Here is a 26,778-nt window from a genome sequence, read left to right as displayed (position 1 = left end):
GCTGTAACTACAATCCTGTGTACTTGTCTGTACATAATTTCCGTTCAAGAATAACAAATTTACTTAGGCATCCCTGAATGTCATATTGCAGCCTGTAATCATTAAGCCTGCTTACTGACAGGTAAAAAGTAATTTTTAACCTTGCCACAACCCTGTGAGGTAAGCAAGTTTAATTACTACAGGCTGCAACCTGGCACACAAATGTAGCAATGAAAGGAACAGTCAATTGTATCAATGCCAAGCAGGCTCACAACAACTTTTTGTGTCACTAGCGGCGGCAGAGGCCAAAGCAGATTGGCATAAATCAAGGCCATTAAAGAGTACTATAATGCATTGTACGTGGGGATGCCTTTGAAAAGTTTTCAAGAATTATGGCTGGTGCAAAACATGGCAGCCAAATTGGTACAGTAACTGAAACTGATGGCCAAGAATATCATAGAGGGGTTAAAAGAACCTAGCTAGATACTAGTTTGTTCTGAGCTCAGCCTTTAAAGTCCAAAACAGCCTGCAACTTATCTAAAGCAATACAATATTAATATATAACAATCAGCCATAGAGCAATAAAAAAGTAGATTTAAATAGCATTTTTTAATAATAATAATAATATTTAAGAGCTCTCAAAAAGGCCTAGGGAAATAAAAGTGTGTTTTCCTGGTGCCAAAATAACCCCAAAGTAGGGAGAGCATTCCCCAGCTGGAGTGCAATGACTGAAAGGATCCTCTCCCTAGGAACCACCTACGACACCTTCCTTGCCAGGGGCATTCAGAGAAATTTTAAAGGCTTTTAATTATATTTTCTACTTTTTAGGGCATAATATGTTACTTTTGGGGCATTGGCTGAATGGCTAAAGCAGGGTTAGCCAACGGAGTGGACTCTAGATATTGCTAGTCTACAGTTTCCACCATTTCTGGGCATTGACCATGCTTAGGTTTGCCAGACTCAATAGAGGACAGGACTTCTGTGCCTTTAATTGCCCTGCTCTCTTTTGAGTCTGGAAACCTTAAAGAGAAACCAGCAGACCCTTTGGTTTCTCTTTAAGGTTTCCAGACTCAAAAGAGAGCAGGGCAATTAAAGGCACAGAAGTCCTGTCCTCTATTGAGTCTGGCAACCCTAACCATGCTGGATGGGACTGATGAGAGTTGGAGTCTAATAACTACTTGAGGACATTGTAGTAGCTATCCTTGGGCTAATGATGACACCACTGCAATGAGAGATATGCTCTCAGAAGACAGGAGAGGAGAGAGAACAGTTACATGATTACCTATAGCCTTTCCATCAATGGCCACAACCATAAATGTTACACCAGCCCAATACCTGGGGCAAATCATTTGCCTCTTCTTGTCAGAACATAGGATATGGTGTCACACAACACCCAATCACAGCTCAGCATCCCAAGTACATAAATTCCACACAGGGAGAAGGTACACTCAGATGCTAGGCCATGTGGCTTTCTCTCTCTGACTGCAGGTTGCACAAACCTGCTGCTCACTAGGGGGACCTTTGGAGATGGAAAACATGGAGAAGGAACCCTTTGCATGCAAATGAAGGGCTTTGCACAAAGAAGTTTGGCTTCACAATATATAGGGGAATTAGTGCTAATGCATGAAACCCTAGTGAATACCTTGCTTTGAGACATCAGAAACCAACACTGAACCCCACACCACTTCTAACAACGGAAGGAGGGGGTAGCCAGGAGAGAACACCTCACACAAATAATAAAGGGAATATAGAACACACACTATAATGCAGGCTTCCTCAACCTCGGCCCTCCAGATGTTTTTGGCCTACAACTCCCATGATCCCTAGCTAGCAGGACCAGTGGTCAGGGATGATGGGGATTGTAGTCTCAAAACATCTGGAGGGCTGAAGTTGAGGAAGCTTGCTATAATGTATAACTGTTGCAACTGTCTCTGTGCACTTTCCCAGGCTTATTACCTTGGAAGTGCATTTAGCATTGCAGCCTAATTGCTCTTATCATACACAGTAAAGTATTTGCTGCGGTTCCTTGGGCAAACAAAGCCATCAAAAGAAAGTAAGATACATGCTATGGGTAAATTGAAGGCAGGGCATAAGGAACACCTACTTTCTTCCACAGTGCTTAATAAAAGACTGCAGTTGTTGCTTCTGAAGCATTTATAGAAGTTGGTTGTTTTTGTAATACACTCCGGTAATTACACAACCAAAGTGTTTGCACTTACTTCATTTTTTATTTTCACTTTTGCTCCTAAACTCGTCACATCTTGCTATTCTTTTCCTTTGGCTTGGAGTTGTTTCATATTACAGAATTAGAGGCTAGATTCTGTTGCCTCAAAGATGTGAGGCGAGTACACAACACGCCTTTCATAAATGGGCCAGAATCCAAATAACCATGAAACTAGTTCCATAAGCCCTTGTGCACTTTAGACTTACTGCTCTTGAACAGAAGTTCCCAGGGCCATATAGTAAGTGCTCTCGAAACGGACAAGCATAAATAAAAGATTTGTGATCATAGAATCATAGAATTGTTAATGTGGAAGGGACCACGAGGGTCATATAGTAGTCCAACCCCTGCAGTGCAGGAAACTTTTGCTCAACATGAGGCTCAAAACCACAACCCTGAAATTAAGTGTCTCAACACAGGCATACAAATAAATAAATAAATAAATAAGTACCCATTTTAGAAGCTGAGGATACTGTGAAGCTGCATGGACATAAGAAGAGCCCAGCTGAATCAGGCCAAAGGCCCATCAAGCCCAGCTGAATCAGGCCAAAGGCCCATCAAGCCCAGCATTCATTTCTCCCAGTGGCTGATCAGATGCCTGTGGGAATTCAGGAAGTGGAAGGTAAAGGTAAAGGGACCCCTGACCATTAGGTCCAGTCGTGACCGACTCTGGGCTTGCGATGCTCATCTCGCGTTATTGGCCGAGGGAGCCGGCGTACAGCTTCCAGGCCATGTGGCCAGCATGACAAAGCTGCTTCTGGCAAACCAGAGCAGCGCACGGAAACACCGTTTACCTTCCCACTTGGAGCGGTACCTATTTGTCTACTTGCACTTTGACGTGCTTTCGAACTGCTAGGTTGGCAGGAGCTGGGACCAAGCAACGGGAGCTCACCCCGTCGCAGGGATTTGAACCGCCGACCTTCTGATCAGCAAGCCCTAGGCTCTGTGGTTTAACCCACAGCGCCACCTGCGTCCCAGGTATTCAGGAAGTATATTCAGGAAGTGGAACCTGAATACAAATGCCCTTTCCCCCCTCGTGATTCCCTGCAACTGGTATTATGCCTCTGATGGTGGATGCAGAACATAGCCATCATGGCAAGTAACCATTAGTCTCAGTCTCCAGGTAATAATGGATGAAATGATTTGTAAAAATTCATATATTTCTGATAAGTGTGTATCAAGGGTTTATGACTTCAAATGAAGTGGAGAAAGGAGAAATATAATTTGATATAGATCATTTGCTGTCAGTTGAGAAACCAGTTCTTAATAACATTAGAGAGGAACATCACTCCCCACCTTGGCCCTCAGGAGCACTTACACTAATGTAGTTTATGGAAAACATCAATAGGTTTCCTTTGTTGGAAAATTATTTTGAAATATTTACAGGACAGGGTGGGGCGAGAGAGAATGATTGCATTTTATGAGGAGTCATGCAAATATAGGCAGCAATTTTAACATGTCATTGCTGTCTGTTTTATAGGAAAGTTTATCTAAAAAATGAAATTACAAAATATCCATGGATGAAATTACAAAAAAATGAAATTACAAAATATCCATGGATTCTATATTTTACTAAATTTCATTTGCTCTGTATGAAGGGAAAAGTGTTTTATCATTACATTGTAAATATATACATTGTCCAAAATTAGAGCTGTTTCAGACATATGAGGCCTTACTCTGGTTTTTCAAGCTAGATTTATAAATATACAGAAGCCACTGGGGGAAGTTATCCAGAGGTTTGGATAAAGGAGTTACATCAACACATTGCTCTTCTTGTTTCCATCTTTTGTTTTGGAATCTGGTTCTGCTTGCAGACTTTCTGTAGGCATCTAGTTGGTCACTGTGAGAACAAGATGCTAGATGGGCCTTTGTTCTGATCCAGCAGATCTCTTCTTACATTTATCAGATTTGGCTGATTCGCCAGCTATGACGCTATCTAGACAAAGTGGACTTTGCCTCAGTAATTCATGTCCTGGTTACATCTAGATTAGTCTACTGTAATCACTAGAGTGGGACTGCCTTTAAAGACAGCTTGGAAGCTAGATGTACCGTAGAATGTAGCTTCCTGACTGCTAGAGGTGGCCAAGCAGATAACACATTTTACACACAGCCTCTGTTAGCTATATTGGCTGCTGATGCATCTGGGCCCACTTTAAAGTGCTAGTGGTTACATCTAGAGCCCTGAATTGTTTGAGATGAAATTATCTGAAGGATTGCTTGCACTCATTTGAACTTGCCCAGACCTAAGATCAGCCACAGAGGTCCTGCTTGCAGCTCCACCATCCAAGCTGTTTAGATTGGCAGGCCAAGAGTTGGGGCTTTTAACAGCTATCACATTACAGTATTTTATTAGGTGAATTAAAAAAATACATTATATTTGCAATATAACGTAATTTTGTGGTGCCTGTATTCTTTTCATATGTACAGCATGATATTTGGGAAGGAGTTCATTTATTTATTTATACATACCCAGCCTTTTTCTCAGAATTGGGGTAATGTTTGTCTGTTTCCCTCATTCCACACACACCCCTCCCACCCCCAGTAACCAGGAGAGACAAGATTGGCAGCTTGTTCCTTGACACAGAGCTTCTGTGCTTGGCTGGTTGTCAAAAAATCTATCTGGCGAAGCGTTTCCCCTGTTACTTCTCCCCTATGCTGTGAAAACGCTCAGCTGTTGCATTTCTGTGCCGTGCGGTTTGCAGAACCCGAGCCCTGCCAGAACTTCTTATAAGAAATCGCTAGGGCCGCCGGAGCTCGAACCTGCGGCCTTCCAACAGGGTCTCCTGGACTGCAATTCCCATGATCCTCGGCCGCTGGCCGCGCTGGCCGGGCATGATGGGAAGCGCAGTCCAGCAAAAGAAAACAAAATCTGGAGGGACACGTTCCCGCGCCGCTGTTATCCGGGTCGGGACTTAAAAGAGAGGATCCTACTGGGGCGAGGAGGCGTGATAAAATCAGCAATGCCACTCTTTTGAGAACGAGCATTAAGATCGCGAGGGGGAGGGGGAGGGGGTGTGAGAAAGCGATCTGTGCTCTCTTGACGCTGTAAGTCACTTGGAGAGGAACCTTCCTTATAAAAGAGCGCAAGCAAGCAAGCAAGCCAACGCGGGCGATGAGAAATATATATGTATATATCTCGGCAGCCCGCCCGCTCCACTTCTTCGCACCCACTCGCTTCCTGAACAGCGCACGTCACCGAAAGCTTCGGTTTGACGCGCCCGCCCTCCCCTTCCTCCTGGGCGTCCCTTCCTTCCCTCGTCGGCTTTGGGTGCTGAGAGGGAGGGACGGAAAGGGCGGCCATCTTGGGCTCGCTCGCCGGCGCTGTGCGCGTGTGTGTGAGAGAGAGCGCGAGAGAGGTGGGGGCGGGGGGCGGGAGCGAGGCAGCGTCTGGGGCAGGGAGGGGCTGGCTGGCCGGGCTCCCTTTTGCGGAAGTGGGTGGCTTCGCTCCCCAAGAGTGGAAGGAAGGAGAGCGCGCGAGCCCAGCGGGGTCCTCCGCACCTTTCCCCCAGCGCCGTCTCGACCCGAAGGAGGATGGCAGGGCGGCTCCCGGCCTGCGTGGTGGACTGTGGCACCGGGTGAGCGGCGGCGGGGAGGAGAGATTGAATGGGCGAAGGGAGAGACGGCGCCTTGCGTTGCTACTGTTCTTAATATTTTTTTGCATTTCTTTTTTTCTGCTGCTGCTTTTTCTGCTGCTGACAGTTTTGGAGAGGGCGGGGAAGGGAGCCATTGAGATTCGCCTTGCGATTCCCTTTCATTCGGGGCTGTGAATGCGGGTGGGAGTGGTAGCTTGCCTTTTCATTTAAAAAAAGGAAGGGGGGCGGCGGCGGAAGGGACGTCGGTCCCCCCCTCAGCGCCAGGCATCTTTTATCTGTCCTCCCCACGCATGTCTCCCACTCCTCTCTCCCACCCACCCTCAGCCCTTCCCCTCTTATTCATCCCTATTTTAGCCTTCAACTTGTGAAAAGATTAAGGCGAGAAAGGGTCATGTGTAGGAAGGAATGGGAGTGGGGAAGAGGTGGGGTCTCCCCCCTTCATTTTCCTCTGACTGGCCTTTTCTGAGCAGGTTTCCCAGTGGCCCTCCTTCCTGCTTTTTTAAGCATCCAGAACTGTGTGCCTTTGTGGGAGGGAAAGAGGAGTCACACCCTAAACAGCACAGCCTCCCTCACCTTCCCGTTTTTTATATATGTGGGATTGGCCCTTACTAATTCCTTTAGAGGCGCCGGCCCTCTGTGGAAGTGGGGGGTTGCATTGTCTTCACCATCATAAAGTCATTGAGGCTGCAAATTTCCACATTTTTTTTTAAAAAAATTATTCAATGTGTTGGTTGCAGCAGGGCGACCAAATATATTTGCTCTGTCCTCCAGACTGGGAAAAGGCTAGCTTCTGAAAATGGGCACTTATATATCCTAAGATCAGGATTTTCAAATTTTTTTTTGCTCTTTGCTTCAGAGAGAACTCATCCACCCTCAGTTCATTTTAACGGCCTGGTTAGTTCTTTCAGGAAGCAGTGCTGCTTCATTTCTTTCTGAAAGGAAAATGCACTTTCATAGAGCTTAGGCGCAGAGTCAAGATCAGCATAGATTCTAATCCTTATTTCTTTTAAAGCCAGGCAGGGTGATCTGTAATTGTCTTCAAATCTGAATATGCATTTATACTACAGTATGTGGATTATTTAGAGTGGCAGTTTTGTTCAGCAGTGTCATGATTTTTCCATATGTGTCATTTATTCAGCCTTACTTCTCTCTGTGTGGGTGAAAAAAAAAAGTCCACCCTCTTTTGTGAGCAAGCGCAGAGGAACTTCCTTAGTTTTGTCAAAGGCTCTTCCTTCTTTCAGGCTTTTATACCTTATAAGGCAGTTTTCAGTGTCAAACCTGAACGAAATCTTTTTTAGAAACAGCTTTTCTTATTTAGCAATTGCCAATTGGTGATAAGAGAGAAAATAGTAATGTTTAATACTTAATGTGTGCCTGTAGAAAAGAGCTTTATGGGATACTGTAGTTGCAGAGATTCTTTCTGCTGCTGTTTCCAGGAGGTGGTGAACAAAGCATTGGAGGTATAACTTTAGGAAGCAAAGGCTTCCTCAAATAGATACTTTGTAGCCTTCGTGCCAGTGCCTTAGGCCCGGAACTGGGTTTGAGAGAAGTTCTCTTTTTGAACACCATTTTCAGATAAGTGGAATGGGGGCAGGGAACTGAGATACTTTAGTGTGCAGATAATACCGGTATATGCAGCCTCCAACCCAGAAACTGTAACTTAACATGACTGATTGTACAGTTTTTATGTAGAATCAGTTGCCATTCCACCAACTTTAACTCCTGTTTGCCCAGTTAGAAATTTCCTTAATTGTTTGGAAAAAGGATTTTAGAATTTGATCAAATGTGCAGTTACATAATCTTTTAAAATTGTGACCTTGCCTTTCCATTTTAAAAGAGAAAAAGGTGGTGATGGGGAACAACAACCCACATTTGATTAAGGGCTGTTAATATAAATGGAGCAGAGTATGTAAGATTGACAGTAACACACATCTGACAGTTTTTAAATTAAATATGTTATAAACGCCTTGGAATGCATTTTGTACTCATTGTTTTTGGTCTGTCACACATACCTAGAACATATCCTGGTGGTGTGATAAACCTATAATGATTCTACAAAATGCAATACTTAAAATGATATGTAGGTTGCAGGTCCTGCTCTGAAAACTGTTTCTGAAGCTTTCATTTTGTACTTGTAGAGGAGACCTCTTTGGGGCCTTGCTGCCAACTATAGGCATTCTGGAGTGTGAGTGAAATATATGAGGATAACTGCAAGAGGACAAGGGGACTTAAGTCCAGATTCTACAAGGGGCCCTGCAAATGAACACGTAACTGCCTCTTTAATTGGTAGCGAGCTATTCTTTCCATTTTTATGTTGTGATGTTTTACTGTGCACAAATGATTTGTGCCCTCTTCACCCCTCCCACAAGGAGGTAACAAACCATTACCCCAGGTTTGGCATTGTGTCTGAACTAGGGATTGTGGTTTGTTTTGCTCACAGCACGATGGATAGCTCAAGCACAAACCTTAGATCAGGCATAGGCAACCGTGGCTCTCCAGATGTTTTGGAACTAGCACTCCCATGATCCCTGACCACTGGCCCTGTTAGCTAGGGATCATGGGAGTTGTAGTTCTAAAACATCTGGAGAGCCAAGGTTGCCTATGCCTGCCTTAGATTACTGTGACAGGTGTAAAGAGAAACAAACAACAATCCCTGGTTCAAATGTAGCACAGAGCCAGAAATTGTGATTGGTTTCTGCTTGTACTAGTGGGGAGGAGCTAAGAGTACAATTTCAATCCTAGTATACAGTAGGCCATGGTGGCTTACCATGATGTGTAAATGTGGCCAATAGGTTTGCAAAAGTCAGACTGCTAGGTGCCACCTTGAAGAAATGCGGAAAGCTCTGAAAGTTTAATGTGATTTCCAAGTGTTCTTTAGTTGGCATCACACTCTTTCACTAATGCTGCTTTAATAACAGTATTGAAGAGTAACCTTGTCATGGACAACACAATATTAATTTTTCTTCAAGGCCTTACGAGCCACATGTGAAGATGTGAAAGTCAAGGTGCACCCGACGAATTCTGCTCATCCGTACTGTATTATATATGAGATACCGTACCTCACTCTACATCTGTCTGCACTGTAAACTTTGATGGGTTCCAGCCAGTGTGAACAGTTGGAGGCTCGAATGGTGGGAGGAGTGGAGAGCTCATTCATTTTGCTTATGTGCAGTGCTTCACAGAGTCATAGAATTGTAGAGTTGGAAAGTTCCCTAGGATAATCTAGTCCAACCCCCCTGCAATGCAGGAATATTCAGCTGTCCCATATGGGGACCTGCAACCTTGGCGTTATCAGCACCGTGCTGTATCCAACTGAGCTATGCAGGCTGAAATCTAAAAGTTTGCAGAAAACATTTCCTATAACATGAATGGTTCCTGGTCCTGGTTCCAACTGTAAAGTGTTGTGCACTGACTAGTACAGCTGCAGTTAAAGATGACTCATAGTATCACAGATGTACAGTGCATCAGTGTGATTCCCCCAAAAAACTTTCAGAAGTGCACAGGGGACCTACAGAAGTCCAATTATGCAGTGGACATTTACCACAGACTTGCAATCTGTCTGGTTTCTGTTTATTAGATGCTCCTGGATGTTTGGGGACACACATTTTCCCTTTACTGTTTACTGCAGCAAAAGATGATGTTCCAAGTTTTAGGCATTGGGGTCCTAGTCAGCTAAGTAAGTGTGTATGCAAGTTCTTAAAAGAACTTGAAGCCTTATTGTGTGACAGAAGTTAGAATCCTGCTGACCTGATGCATGTGATGGGTTATGAATGAAAATGGCTCAGTTCAGATATCACACCAAACAACAATTCGTACTAACTATGGTTTGAGGTTTCAAACCCATGGTTTAAATTTGCTTGTCTGCTCTTGTTTTTCATTGCTTAGCACACACAACTCTATGGCATAGCTATAGCTGTAACTAATGTTGGTCAATTCAGATATCATGCCAAATTATATTTAGCATAAACCATGATTTCTGATTATGGCTTATTGAAAAAGCATGACCTGTCAATTCAGACATCTTGGTAAACCATAACCAATTTTTTTTTTTTACTGAAGCATGCATAATTTGGAAAACCATACATCACTTAAGTACAACACAGGTGTTTAGGTAATCGGTTTTGATTTGTGCAATAACATGTATTTGTATGGTCCATCAGGATGTTTTTTGCACATCACGTTTGTTCAGCTGCTTACTCATAGCATGCTTAGGTCATTGATTATACTGTGTGTTTTTATTCTAATTTTGCCTTTACTATTTGTATTTACAAATGAAAGCATCCCATCAGCTACTGGTATATTGTTAAATGTAGTTAGCATCAAATTGTTATTTAATGTTTCAGATAGCAAGCCTAACCATGTCTACTTAGAAGTTAGTCACATTGAATTCAGTGGGGCATACTCTTAGGTAAGTGGGTTTAGGATTGCAGCCTTATTTACTATGCTGATGTGTTTGGGACTATGGGTTGTGGTTTTTTTGTAGAAAATTTCAGAAGTTGTAGCTTTTTCACCCAGCGTTGTTATTCTGCTTATTAAACATTTTATAAATTGAGTTAAATAAGCTGCAGCATAGTCCTGTGCCCTCGTACTGATCTCAGTACAGTATCACTCAAGTGCATGTAAATGAAATAGAATTATGACCTTTATTATTAAACATGACAGAGACCTGTTTTTGCTGCAGAAGAATAGGTTTGGGGTATACATTTTAACTCTAAAAGGGCTGCTTATTATATGCCTCTCCAAAGACCAGTTTTCCATATACAGTAGTAGTGAGTGTTGTGCTCCACCCAGCTTTAAATTTGAATTCATACACCTCAGGATAATACATTGCAGCTAGGAGGATCTTACTTTCTAGGAGTGTATGTGAAGTCTCTGAAAGAACAATCCTACATTTTGTCTATGCTTTAGGTTTTTGTAAAGAAGTGTACAGTAAGCTACAACAGGAAAGGTTTTCATCTTTAGGCCTTGCAGTTATATTTCAAGTGGCAATGTAATTATATAGACTCTATTCCTAACAGGTGATATTGAATTGCTAGCTCAGGGCTGAGAGAGAAGGTCAAGTATTGATTTTCAGACAGAAGTTTTCCCATAGTCAATTCTAAACCAGCACAAGTGTAAACTTCTGTGTTTGAAATTCTGTAGTTTAATTGACACTCAGCCAAGAAGACACTGCTTTATTTTTGTAGTCTCATATACTAAAAAATGCATACAGTATGTAAAACAAATATTAAAATGTTGGACACATTAGACTTCTGTTTATCTCCCTTCCCTGAAACTCATAATTTTAGCTCAATTCTTTACTGGAAACTTTTTTAAAAAGCCACTTGTATGCATCTCGAGGGTGAACAAACTATTCTCCAAGTCATGTTAAATATTTATATTGAATGGGTTTAACCATTACTTTTGTAGCTATGCTGAAATTTATTCCAATGCTGGATATCATTCTGCTCTGTAGTAAGAGCTGACCTTATGCTGAACTCTTTGTTTCTTCATGTTTGTTATGAATAACTGTTCTAGTCTATGCCAGGCTTTTGTTTTTGGGAGTACTGTACTCATGGTAGCATAGTTTGACAGAAGGTCTTGGACACTTGTGAGGTGTGTTAGATTATCGATTTATAAACTGTCTTCAGTATTAAAAAATGTCTCTAGTTCTGTAAATAAAGTAAAAATTAAATTTTCTTGTTTTTGTGTGGATATGGACAGGGTGTTTGGCTTGCTAAGGGTTTTTTAAAAAAATTTTTTTTACTCTGCCAAGGAATATTTATAGTTTTCTATAAAGTTGTAAGCTGACACAAGTTACTGTAACAGAATAATTGTCTTGGTTTTCTTCTAAAAATACAAATGTTTCAAACTGTGGTATTTTGAGTATAAAAGAAAAAGCAATCATGTATCTCCACCATAGAAATAAAAAACAATCAATCACCCACTTTAGTTACTGGAATGACTCCAGTTTTAAAGTGCATTAAAAACAATGTGCCCAAATGGAAAAATAAATTTAGTGGGTATAGTAATTCTACACCTATTGTATATCTGTATATTTACTTGGATGATATGCCCATAAATGGCAGTCAATGTCTTTTGTGCTGTTCACCTGGCAAGGCAGGTTCTCCTTTAGTAGTGTGTATGTTGCCATTTCCTGACTGGAACTGTTAATTTACCGTAATGTCTTGCTTGGTAGTGTCCATTTTGGTATGATTAGTTACAGGGCCGTCTCAAGCACGTCTGGATTGCCGCGGCTGGTGGGCGGGCGCAGCACGCAGCATGGTTTCTGCGCGGCTCCGTCGTGCGCCCCCCTACCGGGCCGGCGCCCTGCGCCACCCAGACTACCCCTAGAGCCGGCCCTGATTAGTTATACAGCTCTAGTTACAGGTAGGTAGCCGTGTTGGTCTGACGTAGTCTAAACAAAATAAGCATTTAACAAGTCCAGATCTCAAGGGATTTTGATTAAGAGTTGAAAGTGGGCTTCACACATTACACAGCTGGTAACTTATATGACTCCCGTGTTCTCTTTAATAATAATAATAATAATAATAATAATAATAATAATAATAATAATAAATTTTTATTTATTCCCCGCCCTCCCCAGTCAAAAACCGGGCTCAGGGCGGCATGACTCGGGTAACATCAGAAGCAAAACTCAGCATTGCTTCTGTGGGTTATCACTGAGGTTGATGACTGTCATGTCCACAGGGAGGAAATACAAGTTGCTTGCACTTCCTCTTGTACATTTCACAGAAATGAGGGTAAAGTTATTCTAAGAGAAATTAACCAACTGTATTCTCAAGTGCATTTTCAATCTATCTGTATGTCTAGTTTTTCCCCTTTTCGGTTTGTAGTTAACAACTTGACAGAAGCAAGAATTATAATCACTTGTCATTGGAAGAGTTCTGAAATCCTTTCAGTAGGGGTAGGTGATAGGAATGTGTGGGAGGTTGTCGTTCTAGTGAAGCTGGCAAGTCTTGGGAGCTTCAAGGCGAAGGAGAAATTAATTCAGAGAGATATTGATAACCCATACAGAATTTTGGAACACCAGAGGAACAGCCATGATTAATGGGGATACAGAATTTCCCAAAAGATAAGAAAATGGAATTCAGTATATAACTCCTATATGTAATAGTATGTAGGAAGGCCATGTGGAAGTGAAGGTTGTTGGAGGGTTAGCTGGGATAACAATGGAATACTGATAATGATGATAGGGTTATTCAAAGACTCTTATCAAAATTGTTCTTGTGGAGTGTTATAATATTGAAGTCAATAGTTTAAAAGTATAATTCAAAACCGAACTGTCAACCAGATTTTTCTAGATTCACATTTATTTTAAAGTTTGCATACAAGAAGCATTTGGTGTGAAATGTAGAAGTGCTATTCAGTTTGTGTAGGTTTTGTAAGATTATTTCACAGTTACCTGAAGTTTTTTCTTCTCGGACCATGGCTGAGCACCAGTCCTACCCCCTCTCTGGTCTTCTTTCACACTCTCCTTGTGCATTTTTGCTTGGCTCTTGATCAGGCACCTCCAAACTTCGGCCCTCCAGATGTTTTGGACTACAATTCCCATCATCCCTGACCACTGCTCCTCTTAGCTAAGGATCATGAGAGTTGTAGGCCCAAACATCTGGAGGGCCGCAGTTTGGGGATGCCTGCTCTTGATGCTTGATAATGACTTGCCTCAGTGGAGGAAAGAGGTGTATGCAGACATTAGTCCCCAGTATAAAGACAAAATTTGCATACATTGCTCCACCCACTTTTACCTATGTCCCCTACCTACCAGTAGTATATGACCTCCATAAGGTTTCCCAGAAAGGAATGTGGCCCTTGGGGGGGTGGTGTTCTCAGCCTCTGTACATAGTTGATGTCTGGTAGTTGACTTACATAGTCTGGTTATCTTATATAGTTGTTTTGAGAAGGCTGTGCTCTAGTAAATAGCACTAGGTGTTATTAGTGACTACTGATGACATATTTTAGCTGAGTTATAAGTGTTGAGCAACTAATTTTCTATTCTTAGAAATTCCAAAATATAATACAAGTTTCGTCTCGTTTTATGAAGAATTTCTGAAGGTGCTAAGTGTTTTCAAGTCCCTGAAAATACACACAGGTCCTGCTTTACAAACACAAATTTACTTATCCAAACACAAGGAAATAGTACCCAAATCTCGCTATTGCGGCCCAGATTCCTTTGTTGGGAACACATTAGAAATTTCCACATAGGAAATGTGAACACTTGCCTAACTAACCATTTCCAAGGAATGTGTTGTGTCCATAAAACAGCACCTGCGTATAAAACTGAAAGCAGGCTCCTTGAGTTAGATCTTAATATATGGGCAGGGGTACAGTATATGGGTGCAACCAGAAGAGATCTTAAAATATGCAGTTCAGTTATGAATTGTGAGGATACTTAAGAGTTGTAAAGGCACTGAAAATATGATGAATTAAAAAAACTGGATGAGTGATGTAATGAGCAACGCCTTGAATAACAACTTGGGTTCTAATTTCTGCTTGGCTACCTCTTGGGGGAGCTTGGACCCAGTTACTCTCTCAGCCTAACCTACCTCACAGGGTTGATGTGAGCACAGAAGTGAGGAATGGAGAGAGAACAGTGGATGCTTCTATTAATCATGCTGGCTGAGTCTGATGGGAATTGTAGTCCAAAAGCATCTGGAGGCCACAAGGTTGGTAAAGGCTAGCATATATCAAAAAGAAGTCACCCTTCCAAAAGTCTGCTGTAGTAAGTGATATTGAGGGTAACTGAAGTACTTAACACCTTTTAGGGACAACTTTGTTTGCAGGAAGCATTGAAAATAAACTGGAGTAGTTTTGTACCCCAATTGTTTACACTCAGCATATGCAAATGTTAATTTCTTCCCTGGAGTGTATTTTTATTTGCAGAATGTAAATGGTAAATTGTGTCTTGCTATACTTTGTTTATTCAACTAACAGATGACAGTGTATTAAAGTACAAAGTTACAGAACCAATCCCTCTCAAATTCTTGTAAGAGATATGCCCCAATGCAATTGCTGTCTATGTGTCAAAATTTAAATAGTAAACAAATCACCAATGCATTCTAACACACAGCATTTTTTGTATTGACAGTTGCCAATTTGTTAGCTAACCTTTATTTCTGTATGTATAGAAACTTTAATGGTTCCACATGTATTTCAGTTGAGCAGATCTGGATGGAGGACCCTGTTTCTGTACTGAATGTGGAAATGCATGCATGTTACCTTCTTTGAACTATCTGGAAAAAACATGGTATACAAATACAGTGGAATTTTTTATGGTTGGAACTATCTAAGCTCTGTAGATGTTGTTTTCATGATCCATTTTCAACCTTTTTTTCAGAGTTACTACAGGGTACTCCAGAATCCTTGATTTTAATTGGGTTTTTAAAATGTGTATGCCTTTTCCTTGTAATGGGATTACAGTGAAATTGAGTGAGCAATAGTTTCATTTTACCTTTGCCACCCACATTTAGTGTTATTTATGTCATTAAATATTTTTGCCCCCAATTTTCTTTTAGTTTTTAGTTTTCTTCTAAAGAACTATGACAGTAGTACAACTCAGAATAGTACTATATTCACATTTGAGTATTACAGTATTTATTTTTCACAGAAAAACTTTGAATAGATTTTGAGAACTCTACCATTTTAGCATTAGTGTGTGCAAAAGGTAATAGGATTTCAGCCTCAATGAATTTTCAGGAAACTATCATTGCAGGTCTCATTGTAACGACAATTATTTTTTCACATAGCTTTTAGTTAACAAAGTATGTGCCAAACAATGACTCCTTAAACTGTACAAATTTGTACTATGAAATATGACTACCCTGAACTCTATAAGTTTCAGAATTCTTTAGAAAAAAACAAGTGTTGCTTCTCCCAGTGCAAGTTACTTGATTCTTCACTCTTAAAAAGAATGTGTGTTCACATTCACAAATTGATGATTGTTAAAGTAGATGAAGGGGAAACACCCACAATATGATTTCTCCTGTTTTGCATGCTCCTGGCCATTAGAGAAAAACCACTGTCCCAGTATGCTATCTGAGTCAGCTTGAGTGTGTGAAGAGAAAATAACTATAATGCATCCCACATGTGCTTTAGCTGCTCGGTGTTTGCTGCACTTATAACATGTGAGCAGTTAAAAAAAAAACCTCTTGAACAGGGGTCAGCAAACTTTTTCAGCAGGGGGTCGGTCCACTGTCCCTCAGACCTTGTGGGGGGCCGGACTATATTTTGAAGAAAAAAATGAATGAATTCCTATGCCCCACAAATAACCTAGAGATGCATGTTAAATAAAAGGACACATTCTACTCATGTAAAAACACGCTGATTCCTGGACCATCCGCAGGCCGGATTTAGAAGGTGATTGGGCCTTAGTTTGCCTACCCATGGTTTAAGATAATGGCACTTAGCTATGTTATAGAACAGAAATTAAGCTAATTATGATTGCTTTGTTCAGATTATTATTTATGCCCATCAACAGTTTAGCAAAGTGATTTCTACGTTCATATTTTTCATATATAATGTTTCACCAGCTATTCATTACATGACTGGAAATATTTATCATAAAGATAGCCAAGAGCCTATCAGCATAAGCAACAGCAAATAGTGTTAAAACATTTCAGTATTGAGTCTTGTATTCCCCACCTGTTTCCCTAACAATTGCTTTTCCTTTCTGCCTCCATTCCCTTTGCTTATCGTGCTTCTTATTGGCACTGTCTGATCCATGTAGGCATGAGTTGCTCTTCAAAGGGAGTCAGCTGCATGATTTGCAAGGCCCTTTACTAATCAGAGCAGCTGATCAATGGCAGCCAGAAATGCTAACGGCAAGAGACACAGTGCTAGTAATGGTGACAGAATGACAATCAGGAGTCAAATTCAACCAACAGAAGACCTGTCATACTGAGGGCCATAAGCTAGTTATAAAATATATGTGTTTAAAAGAAGCAAAGCAAATATCTACTGCCACAATAATTACTGGGCTGAGTGAACTGGCCTGTGGGCTGTCTGCCTAGAGTTTCCTTTATTCCCTGTTCCTTTTATAGACTAACAAAGGATTTTTTGTCTGCAACTTTGAAGTATCAGTGTCTTTCTCCAGCTTCAACACTACTGACAAATGGCAATTCAAACAGTTTTAGTTCCTTGGTGTTTTCAGGCATCAAGGTTTAGCTATTCTTTCAACTTCAAGAGGAAAAGTGCAGGTACAGAAACTGAAAGTTGATACTGATCAACACGTGCCATGGCCAAAAATAATGAATGGGAAAGTTAAGGGCAGCAATAGCATTTCTGTTAAGATCATAAGAAGAGTTCTGCTTTGGCCGTCTGCCAAAGGCTCATCTAACCTAGCAGCCCATTCACAGTTTTCTTGACGTGGTGAATTCTACCGGCTTGGTCTGTGTATGCACTTCATGCAGAAGCGTGCCAGTTTTTCCTCCTAGCAATCTTGGATAATAATAATTTGATTTTGAATCATATTGGGTTGTATCCTACGAAACAGTATTAGGAGTAAATTGATTAAAGTTTATTCATTAGAATGGGTCTACTAAGATGCATACATCCCATTCATTTTAACTTGCTTCATCTTATAGCATTTGTGCTATCAAATCTTCATTACATTTTGTTCTACCTTTACAGCCAGAATTAAATTATTCACTATTCTCAAGTATAGCCATCTAATTGCTTGTTTAATGTGTTAACTCCCTACAGTATAGAGAGCAAGAGCCATATTTTAAGCACATATTTTCTCAACAGGAATGACCTGACTCTTTTTCTTTCTGAAACTTGGAAAGGTTAGCAAGACTATAAACAGGAATTGGTAGCTACTGGTAGCATAATTTCATTGTTTGGTTCATGGAATGATTTCTCTTCCATTTTGTGTCAGTAGGTTTAATACTGATTTGTATGTACTAATCTCATATTACAGAAGGATACTGGAGATACCTTATTTGTGAGAATAACTCTTGTCTCAGAGTGGATTGAATAGTATACAACAAACATCCCTCTGTAGGCTTCCAAAGGACTAAACAAATATCAATATATCGGTAATCATTTTACTTGGTATGTTGTATAGTAATTATGAATTCACCTAAAAGTTGCATTGCTAAGAGAATCTGGAATTGGTGATACTGCTAATACCAAGGTCTGCTAAATAATAATTACTGTTTCCTACTGTAAACTGAACTGAAATTGGGGTGTGTCTCATTATTCCCTGAGTCATGAATGAGTTGCATCTTGCTTTGCATTCTTTGTATTACTGCATTCCTAAACTAGGTTTGCCTCCATTGTTACTGAATAAAAATACTTAATGAGTAGGTTTGATACAGTTTGAGATTCTCTGCCCACTGTTTAAACATGGAATTAGAAATCTTTTAAAGTATCAAGATTTGTTTATTTTTTTCTTTGTTATATTTGTCCTTACCTTGTTTCGCACTATGAACTGATGATCCACCTTGTTATTGTGGTATTGAAACTACCCTGCTGAAAATGAGATTTACCTCTTCGATCAAGAATTAGAGTAGTAGAGTAGGCTCAGAACTGAATGGCCAGAGTGCCTGACAATTATCTTATTTATTTTCATGACTCATTCTTCTGCATTTTTGCTAAAGTAGCAATGAATATTTTTAGATTTGCTGAGTTGTACTGTTTGAGCTTAGACTTACTGGAAGTACATCAGCATTTTCCTTCCAGTCAGGATGTGTTTTTATGCTGTGGATCATTGCCTACAGAAGCTATTAAGCACTCTTTTACATATTGAATGGTCTTCTCTTTTTGGTTTTCCTGAGCTTACATTTTTTTAATGCTAGGATATTGCTTCACCTGTGTTCTTTTATTGAACTCTGTACTTTTGCACAAACAGACTAATCCTTTGCATGGTTCCTTGTATATAGGCTCTGTTTAGTTCAGTGGCACTTATTCCCAAATATAGGACTACAGTGGTACCTCTACTTACGAATAACTCTACTTACAAATGTTTCTACTTACGAATGGAGCTCCGTCCGCCATCTTGGATGCGGTTTAGATAGGATTTTTTCTACTTACAAATTTTTAGATAGGGTTGCTTCTACTTACGAATTTTTTCTCCCAATGCATTCCTATGGGATTCGACTTATTTTTCGACTTACAAATGTGTGTTCGGAACGCATTAAATTTCTAAGTAGAGGTACCACTGTATATCCAAAATGTACAGTGTCCTAAAAAATGTTGAAAACTTATTCTTAGTAAGAATGTACATAAATGATTCTTTTGTGAGTGGCTTTGAAATCAGAAGGCATTTGTTTTATTGGAAGTTGTTTTATTGCTCAATACAAAGTATGACACATCACAACAGTGCTAAAACAATAAATGACATTGAGGTCTTTCTACTCCCAATCTGTCACTTATGAGCTTCTGTACTTGGAAATGTGTTTGGGATGCTGTGCCCTGAAAATGCAGCAAGAAATAGCAATTTTAATAGGACCTTAATGCTAGTTCTTCTCAAAGGACTCACTCATGGGAGATGTTTCAGGCAGTCTGCATGAGAAAGAAATGAGACAGAAATTGGCTGGATGATCATTTTGCATGTGCTGTGTCATAAAAAGGACTAAAAAATGCTTCATTTGCAGCATTTTTGGTTATCAGAGGCGGGTTATGAAATTCCAGTATTAATCCACAAACGCCTGATGTTCCAGATCACTACAGCACAAGCATATGTAAACTGGAAGAAGTGGCTGTTGCTCAGCTTTATCTATGCATTTATTAAGATAAAGGCGGGGAAGGCATTTTGCTATTTTCCATGTTGTTTCTGAGCAAGAGAAAGCTGGGAAAACCTGGCAAGTCCTTTCTATACCAACAAATGAATGGCCCTATTTCTGCCTCTTATCTTGACCCATAAACCACTTCCTTCTTTTGGCCTTATAATCGCTATTCTCTTGTGTCCCATATCTTTAATGTGTAACTACCTGCGCATATCATAGTCTCATGTAATTCCCCTCATAACCCTTCCCTATTTGCCTTGTTCCCTATTGTTATTCAGCATACTTTCTTTTGGCCCCCAGACAATTCTTGTCATTCTCTTCCTCTCCATCTCAGTCTCATGTTCTATTTTTTCACCTCTGTAATCCCACACAGAATGTACTCAAACTGTATTTCAAATTCTGGCTGTCTTGGAGAAAACTGATCATTTATATTCATTTTGATCAGTTTTCCAGTCTGGTTACAGGATTGAAACAGCCTTGATCACCCTGGTGGATGATTTAGGCTGAGAATGGATTGGGGATGTGGAGGGTTACCCTCTTGGGCTCTCGGTGGCTTTCAGTACCATAAACCAGAGGTTTTCAGCCTTTTTGAGTCCACGGCTCCCTTGACCAACTACATTCTTTCTGAGGCACCCCTGTGGGACCCAGGAGCCCAGTTATGTCACCCAGTTATGCCTGCAGAGTCGGCAGACTCTCACTCTTTTTCCAACATGCTCCCTTGTGGATGGTTCCTTCAGCCTCCTCTCCCCTCTCCTAGGGAGTCCTCTGGGCAGCCACAATGGCTGCCCCTGGTCTCTCAGCCCTCCTGCCTGCCCCAAAGAGAGGTGGCTCCTCACACTGCCCACAGGGGCCTGAGAAGCACTGGCCAGCCCCAGAGGCACCATTCACTTGGTGAGCTTATAGCCTGGGCTGCTGCAACGAACAGCTGTGCAGGCCTTTGGGAGGCAGAGACGCGAGAGGGCATCAGAGGAGGGAAGGAAGGAAAGAGGGACAGAGGCCAGTGTTGCCTGTGGCACCCCTGACTATCATTCAAGGCACCCCAGGGTGACATGACACACAGGTTGAAAACCACTGCCATAGACCCTTGTATTCTTTTGTGTCGTCTTGCTGGGCTGGGCTTGGATGGCAGTTTTGATCTGGCTTCAGTTCATTCTGATCAGATATACTCGGCTGGTGATGCTGTTGTGACTTTTGCATCATTGGTCTCCTTATACCTTTTGCAACTGGTCACCTAACACCTATTGACTCCTGTGGTGCTGCAGTGTTCCATTCTGTCCTCCATGCATCTTACCTTTTGCGTTAAACTTCTAGGTGAAGTCATCCATAACCAATTTTCTATAACATTTTATTTTTGAAAAAGTTTATCTCAGTTGAATTACAGCAGAGACCCAACTGTCTCACATTTTACCTACTACCTAGAAAGTTTGTAGAACTCTTGAGCAGGTACCTGGAGACAGTTTTGATATAGATAACTGTGAACAAACTGAAATTTAATCTATTGGTTTGTTAAATTCTTTTCTATTCCTAACGGTAGGAGCTTTTTGTGTTAAAAGCTATGCACTCTTGCTTCTTAGATAGGAAGATAGGTCAGATGTCTTAAAGAATATCTCAAAATTTTACTCTTTAACCTGTTGCATCCTTAACTCTACAGGGTGTGTAGGTTCTCCCTGTTCCATGCACTAGGAATGATTTTTCTGAAACTTGAGTAATGCCAGCCATAAGCTTGTTGTAGTGATTACAATGAAGTTCATTTTCTTGTCTGGCTGTTGCAGAATTTATCATTTCTGATAAGCAGCACCCATTCTAATCTGGACTTGGGCCAGTCTGGAGGACAGACTTTTGTTTGGTCTAAGCTTTATTTCTGCCTCTGCCTAAAAATAAATAAGGTGAAAAGGGAGTAAAGCTCCTTTTCATTAGTGTGAATGTATCTAAAGAAAAATATTTCCAAGATCTTAGCATGTGAAATCTTGTCAGTTTTAACATATAATCTGGTAAATTTTGGTGTGGTTCAGACACTCTCACAGGGTAGAGCAGGGGTCAGCAACCTTTTTCAGCCGTGGGCTGGTCCACCGTCCCTCAGACCATTTTGTGGGCTGGACTATATTTTTAAAAAAATATGAACAAATTCCTATGCCCCACAAATAACCAAGAGATGCATTTTAAATAAAAAGACACCTGCTACTCATGTAAAAAACACGCTGATTCCCGGACCGTCTGCGGGCCAGATTTAAAAGGCGATTGGGCTGCATCCGGCCCACAGGCCTTAGGTTGCCTACCCCTGGGGTAGAGTCTATGTGTGGTGGCAAAGCAGGACACCTTCCCAACTACCGTATTTTTTGCTCCATAAGTCGCACAAGGGAAAATGACTGTGTGTCTTATGGAGCGAAGGCTCTGGATGGCAGCGGGATCCCTCAAGCGGAGGGATGCCTCTGCTGCCGGAGCCATGGCTCCCAGTGGTGGTGGAGGGAGGAGTAGCCCAAAATCGGATTGCTCCCGCCTCTGCCTCTGCCTCCAAAAGTGGCTGAGGGGCGGGGGAGGGAGGAGCAGCCTGAAATCGGACTGCTGTCCCCTCTGCCGCCGCCTCCGACAGTGGCTGAGGGGCAGCCTGAAATCGGACTGCTCCCCCCTCCGCCGCGGGACAAGCAGCGAGAAAGGAGCCCTTTCTCGCCGCTCGTTCCTCCCACTCGCAACAGCAGGCAGAAGAGCCACAACGCAGTGCCTCCCCCAACAGAAGAAGGCGCAACGCAGTGCCTCCCCCAACAGCGGCTCTTCCGCCTGCCTGTGCGAGAGGCAGCGGTGGGACAAGTGACGAGAAAGGAGCCCTTTCTTGCCACTCGTTTCTCCCGCTTGCAAGAGCAGGCTTGGTAGCCTGCTTACTTCCTCCCTCCCTCCCTTCCTTCTGAGCTGTTGAAGGCTTCCTAGAAAAGAATATTTGTTTTCCTCTAAAAACTAGGTGCGCCTTATAGAGCGAAATATATGGTAATAGCTGTGTCTAACCTCTTGACCTGCAAGGCACCCAACACCTTAGGGACTGTATTCATAGAGATTATACTTGGGGAGTCCATTGCACTCAGTCATGATAATTGTTAACCCTCACCTGGATTGAGTTGTTTACATATGTTGGGTATGAAGATAAATTTGGTCTAAATCATGGACAATCAGTTGAGCTTCAGTCTGGCTTACCATGTGACCAGTTTCATTTATGTGATGTTTGGCGACATCTGCTGTAGTTTTCTGATACTTATGCAGGTTATTTGGGGATAGAGATAATAATATTAAGAGTAAGTAAGTAGGGCTGAGGGATAAAGGCAGAGTAGCATAAGGAGAACATAAACATAAACATGAACATAAGCCAGTTACATTAATTGAGGGAGCTGGAGTAATGCTTTATGACAGGGGTCAGCAAACCTTTTCAGCAGGGGGGGTGGTCCACTGTCCCTCAGACCTTGTGGGGGGGGCCAGACTATGTTGGGGGGAAAATATGAACGAATTCCTATGCCCCACAAATAACCCAGAGATGCATTTTAAATAAAAAGACACATTCTACTCATGTAAAAACACCAGGCAGGATCCACAAATAACCCAGAGATGCATTTTAAATAAAAATACACATTCTACTCATGTAAAAACATGCTGATTCCTGGACTGTCTGCGGGCCGGATTTAGAAGGTGATTGGGCCGCATCCGGCCCCCGGGCCTTAGTTTGGGGACCCCTGCTTTATGAGACCTTGATCTGGATAGCTTTGGGGGCAAATACCATGTTGTTTTATAGGGACCCAGGTGGCGCTGTGGTTAAACCACTGAGCCTAGGGCTTGCTGATCAGAAGGTCGGCGGTTCGATTCCCTGTGACGGGGTGAGCTCCCGTTGCTTGGTCCCAGCTCCTGCCAACCTAGCAGTTCGAAAGCACCTCAAAGTGCAAGTAGATAAATAGGAACCGCTACAGCGGGAAGGTAAACGGCGTTTCCATGTGCTGCTCTGGTTTGCCAGAAGCGGCTTTGTCATGCTGGCCACATGACCTGGAAGCTATACGCCGGCTCCCTTGGCCAATAATGCGAGATGAGCGCGCAACCCCAGAGTCGGTCACGACTGGACCTAATGGTCAGGGGTCCCTTTACCTTTACCTTTACCATGTTGTTTTAGAGTCATGTTTGTAATAAAGTTCCTGTGACTCTTCTGCTGGGAGTGCAAGCAGCTGAATTGATAGTTCTTCTCTTCTCCCACTCCATTCCCTTCTGTGCTGGATGCACTGCAATGGACTTTGTTGGACTTTGTAGGTATCTGTTAGCTTTTACTTACCAAATAGTGACAACCAACTAGTAGTTGGACTACCCGTATTAAAGTCCCTAATCTGTGATGAATTCATTATGTGAGTCTAGGCGAGTCATAGAATCATAGAATTGTACAGCTGGAAGGTTAAACCACTGAGCCTAGGGCTTGCTGATCAGAAGGTCGGTGGTTCGAATCCCTGTGACGGGGTGAGCTCCCGTTGCTTGGTCCCAGCTCCTGCCAACCTAGCAGTTCGAAAGCACGTCAAAATGCAAGTAGATAAATAGGAACCGCTACAGCGGGAAGGTAAACGGCGTTTCCATGTGCTGCTCTGGTTTGCCAGAAGCGGCTTTGTTATGCTGACCACATGACCTGGAAGCTATATGCCGGTTCCCTTGGCCAATAATGCGAGATGAGCACGCAACCCCAGAGTCGGTCACGACTGGACCTAATGGTCAGGGGTCCCTTTACCTTTACCTAACTAGTAGTTGGACTACCCGTATTAAAGTCCCATATCTGTGATGAATTCATTATATGAGTTTAGGCGAGTCATAGAATCATAGAATTGTACAGCTGGAAGGGACCCTCAAGGGTCATCTAGTCCAACACTCTTCAATGGAGGAATCTCAACACACGATCCCACATCTAATTTGAAACCATACCGGACCCTAATCAGCTTTGCAAATGTGTTATAGCAGAGGCTCAGTACCGGTATCCATTCCCATATATAAAAATGCACATTAGCAGCAGCTTTTCTCATGGTGCTTTTGTGAAATGGACCAATAAAAGGGTTGCAAAGCTTTAGCTGAATTAAAATGAACATAGCAATGTCTAATAATTGCTACATTCATTTTTAAAAAATCTAGTATTGAAACATTCTCTAAATCACAAGCATTGTTTGCTTGAGTTAATATTGTACGTTTCTTACTAATGTTTATGATGAGTTTATGGGTTATTTCCCAGGTTACTGAATCCTATAAATGTTCCACTAGGTTTGCATCATGATGCTTAAATTTGAATTTTAACAAATTTGATGGAGAAGTATGAGTTACTTGAGTTAAACATAATTGAATAGCATTTTTGAAAAGTGGATTTTTTTTATTTAGAAGCAGTTTCTGTGCACTGCCTGGAGTAAATGGCACATACTTAAAAACACTAGGGATCCTGTTGTGATTTTTATTTTATTTTTTACCTAGCAGACAACATGTGTGATCCTGTTGTAGATTATCTTTTTTCTCCATTGCTAAGGTCCAGCTCTCCCCTCTGGACTGGTGCTGTACTGATATTTTAAGCCAGGCATCCCCAAACTGCGGCCCTCCAGATGTTTTGGCCTACAACTCCCATGATCCCTAGCTAACAGGACCAGTGGTCGGGGAAGATGGGAATTGTAGTCCAAAACATCTGGAGGGCCGAAGTTTGGGGATGCCTGTTTTAAGCAGTCAGTGGTGCTGTGTGTAGCGCAGTTGTTCCCCAAAGGGATATTTTGGGTGTTCAAAGAGTAACAAAGCTCCTGCTTGCATCATTTGAAGGACTAAAGGCTATAGTAGGTACTATATTTTAAAAATAAACAGGAGTTTATAATCTAAAAAAGTATAGGGTATGGAGAAGAGGAAAAGAAGCAAGGCGTAAAGTACATGTCATTGATTGCCAGATGGTGAAGGCAAATTGGATTCTGGTAAGTGCAATGCAAGGAGGCATTTTAAAGACCTTTAAAAAGCCTTTGCCTTTGATAGGAAATAAAGGCAAATGTGTGAAGGAAAAGCAATTAGTTGTGCACCATTTGCAAAAGAGCAAAAGTGAAAAATTTAGAGAGCTGAGGTTTGATGCAGAGCCGAGAGACAGAGGGAGAACAAGTTGTTAAATTTGTGCATGGTTGCCAGGCATTGCTTTGCTGTATGTTAAAGTACTAAGTACAGTGTGATCACTTAGATGTGAGTACATGAAGTGGCTATGATTCAGTAAAATATGGTTAATTGCTTATGATCTACAATAGCTCATTCCACATACACTTCTTTACATCACGCACCACCTAACTCCTGTGAAATGCTAAAAATGGTATTTTAAGATTAAATTTAAAATTCCTTAAGGAAGCCTTATTGTTTTATAAGCCAACATTGTCTTATAAATATGGACTGCAACACTGAAACCCTTTACTTGAATGGTGATATTTGTTCTTCACAGGAGGCAAGATAATTGCATTCCTTAATTAACAGAGTAAAGCTGCAGTTCCAGAAATGTGCATAGAACTAGATGGGTTTTGAAACTTGTAGCAAAGCTGATCACCTCATTTAGCAAGGGAAGCAAATTCTAAATGAAGAAGCTGCTAACCTTTTCAGCTACGTTATTAGCTGCAGCAGAATGCATAAAAATAAGGTGGTTTTGCATACATGTAGCTTGCACCTTTGCCTTTGCTGTTTAGGATTTCATCCTAGAACAGTAATACTGCATTGAGCAGCCCATCTTCATAATTCATGTGAATTAAGGGTTGAATAATATAGTTTTGGCATCATTGTTATCAAGAAAGCAGTTACGTTTCAGGCATTCAAATCCTCAAATTGGTCTGGTGTTTTAAGTGGTAAAAATTCCCAGTAAGAGTCATCAGTGATGGGATATCAGTGGGAATATTTTTGTGAATCAGTATTTGTTTTTATGACATTGGTTTGTAAGTGCTGCCTTTTGCTTGGTGACTGGTAACATAACCTATTCTGTTTCTTGGCCTTTACAGGTATACCAAACTGGGATATGCTGGTAATACAGAGCCACAGTTCATCATTCCATCATGTAAGTTTTACGTTTTTGATCAGTTTATATTTGTGTTCAAAGATATATCCAGTTGCTAGTTTTAAGAATAGGTGTATATTTTTAAATGATTTTTTCCCTCACAGTAAACATTGCAGCCACTTTGTTCCTCCCGTAGTCATTCTGCTAAAAGCCATGGTTATATCTGAACCTGGGCTTGTGGTTTGCCTCATCCACAAACCATGAGATGTA

General features: G+C 41.5%; 1 protein-coding gene across 1 annotated transcript in view; it reads left to right on the top strand.

Moving 5' to 3' along the window:
• The first annotated feature begins 5,579 nt into the window (after positions 1 to 5,579).
• ACTR3 (actin related protein 3) overlaps positions 5,580 to 26,778 on the top strand; it is a 36,385-nt gene continuing 15,186 nt past the window's right edge. Inside the window, exons 1-2 of the mRNA XM_035130124.2 lie at positions 5,580 to 5,775; positions 26,513 to 26,568. Of these exons, the coding sequence (XP_034986015.1) occupies positions 5,732 to 5,775; positions 26,513 to 26,568 (100 nt within the window). The 5' untranslated portion in view covers positions 5,580 to 5,731. The remainder of the gene's footprint in view (positions 5,776 to 26,512; positions 26,569 to 26,778) is intronic.

This window comes from Zootoca vivipara, chromosome 1 (assembly GCF_963506605.1).
Source record: "Zootoca vivipara chromosome 1, rZooViv1.1, whole genome shotgun sequence".
Taxonomy (NCBI): domain Eukaryota; kingdom Metazoa; phylum Chordata; class Lepidosauria; order Squamata; family Lacertidae; genus Zootoca; species Zootoca vivipara.
This window is presented reverse-complemented; position numbering and strand designations above follow the sequence as displayed.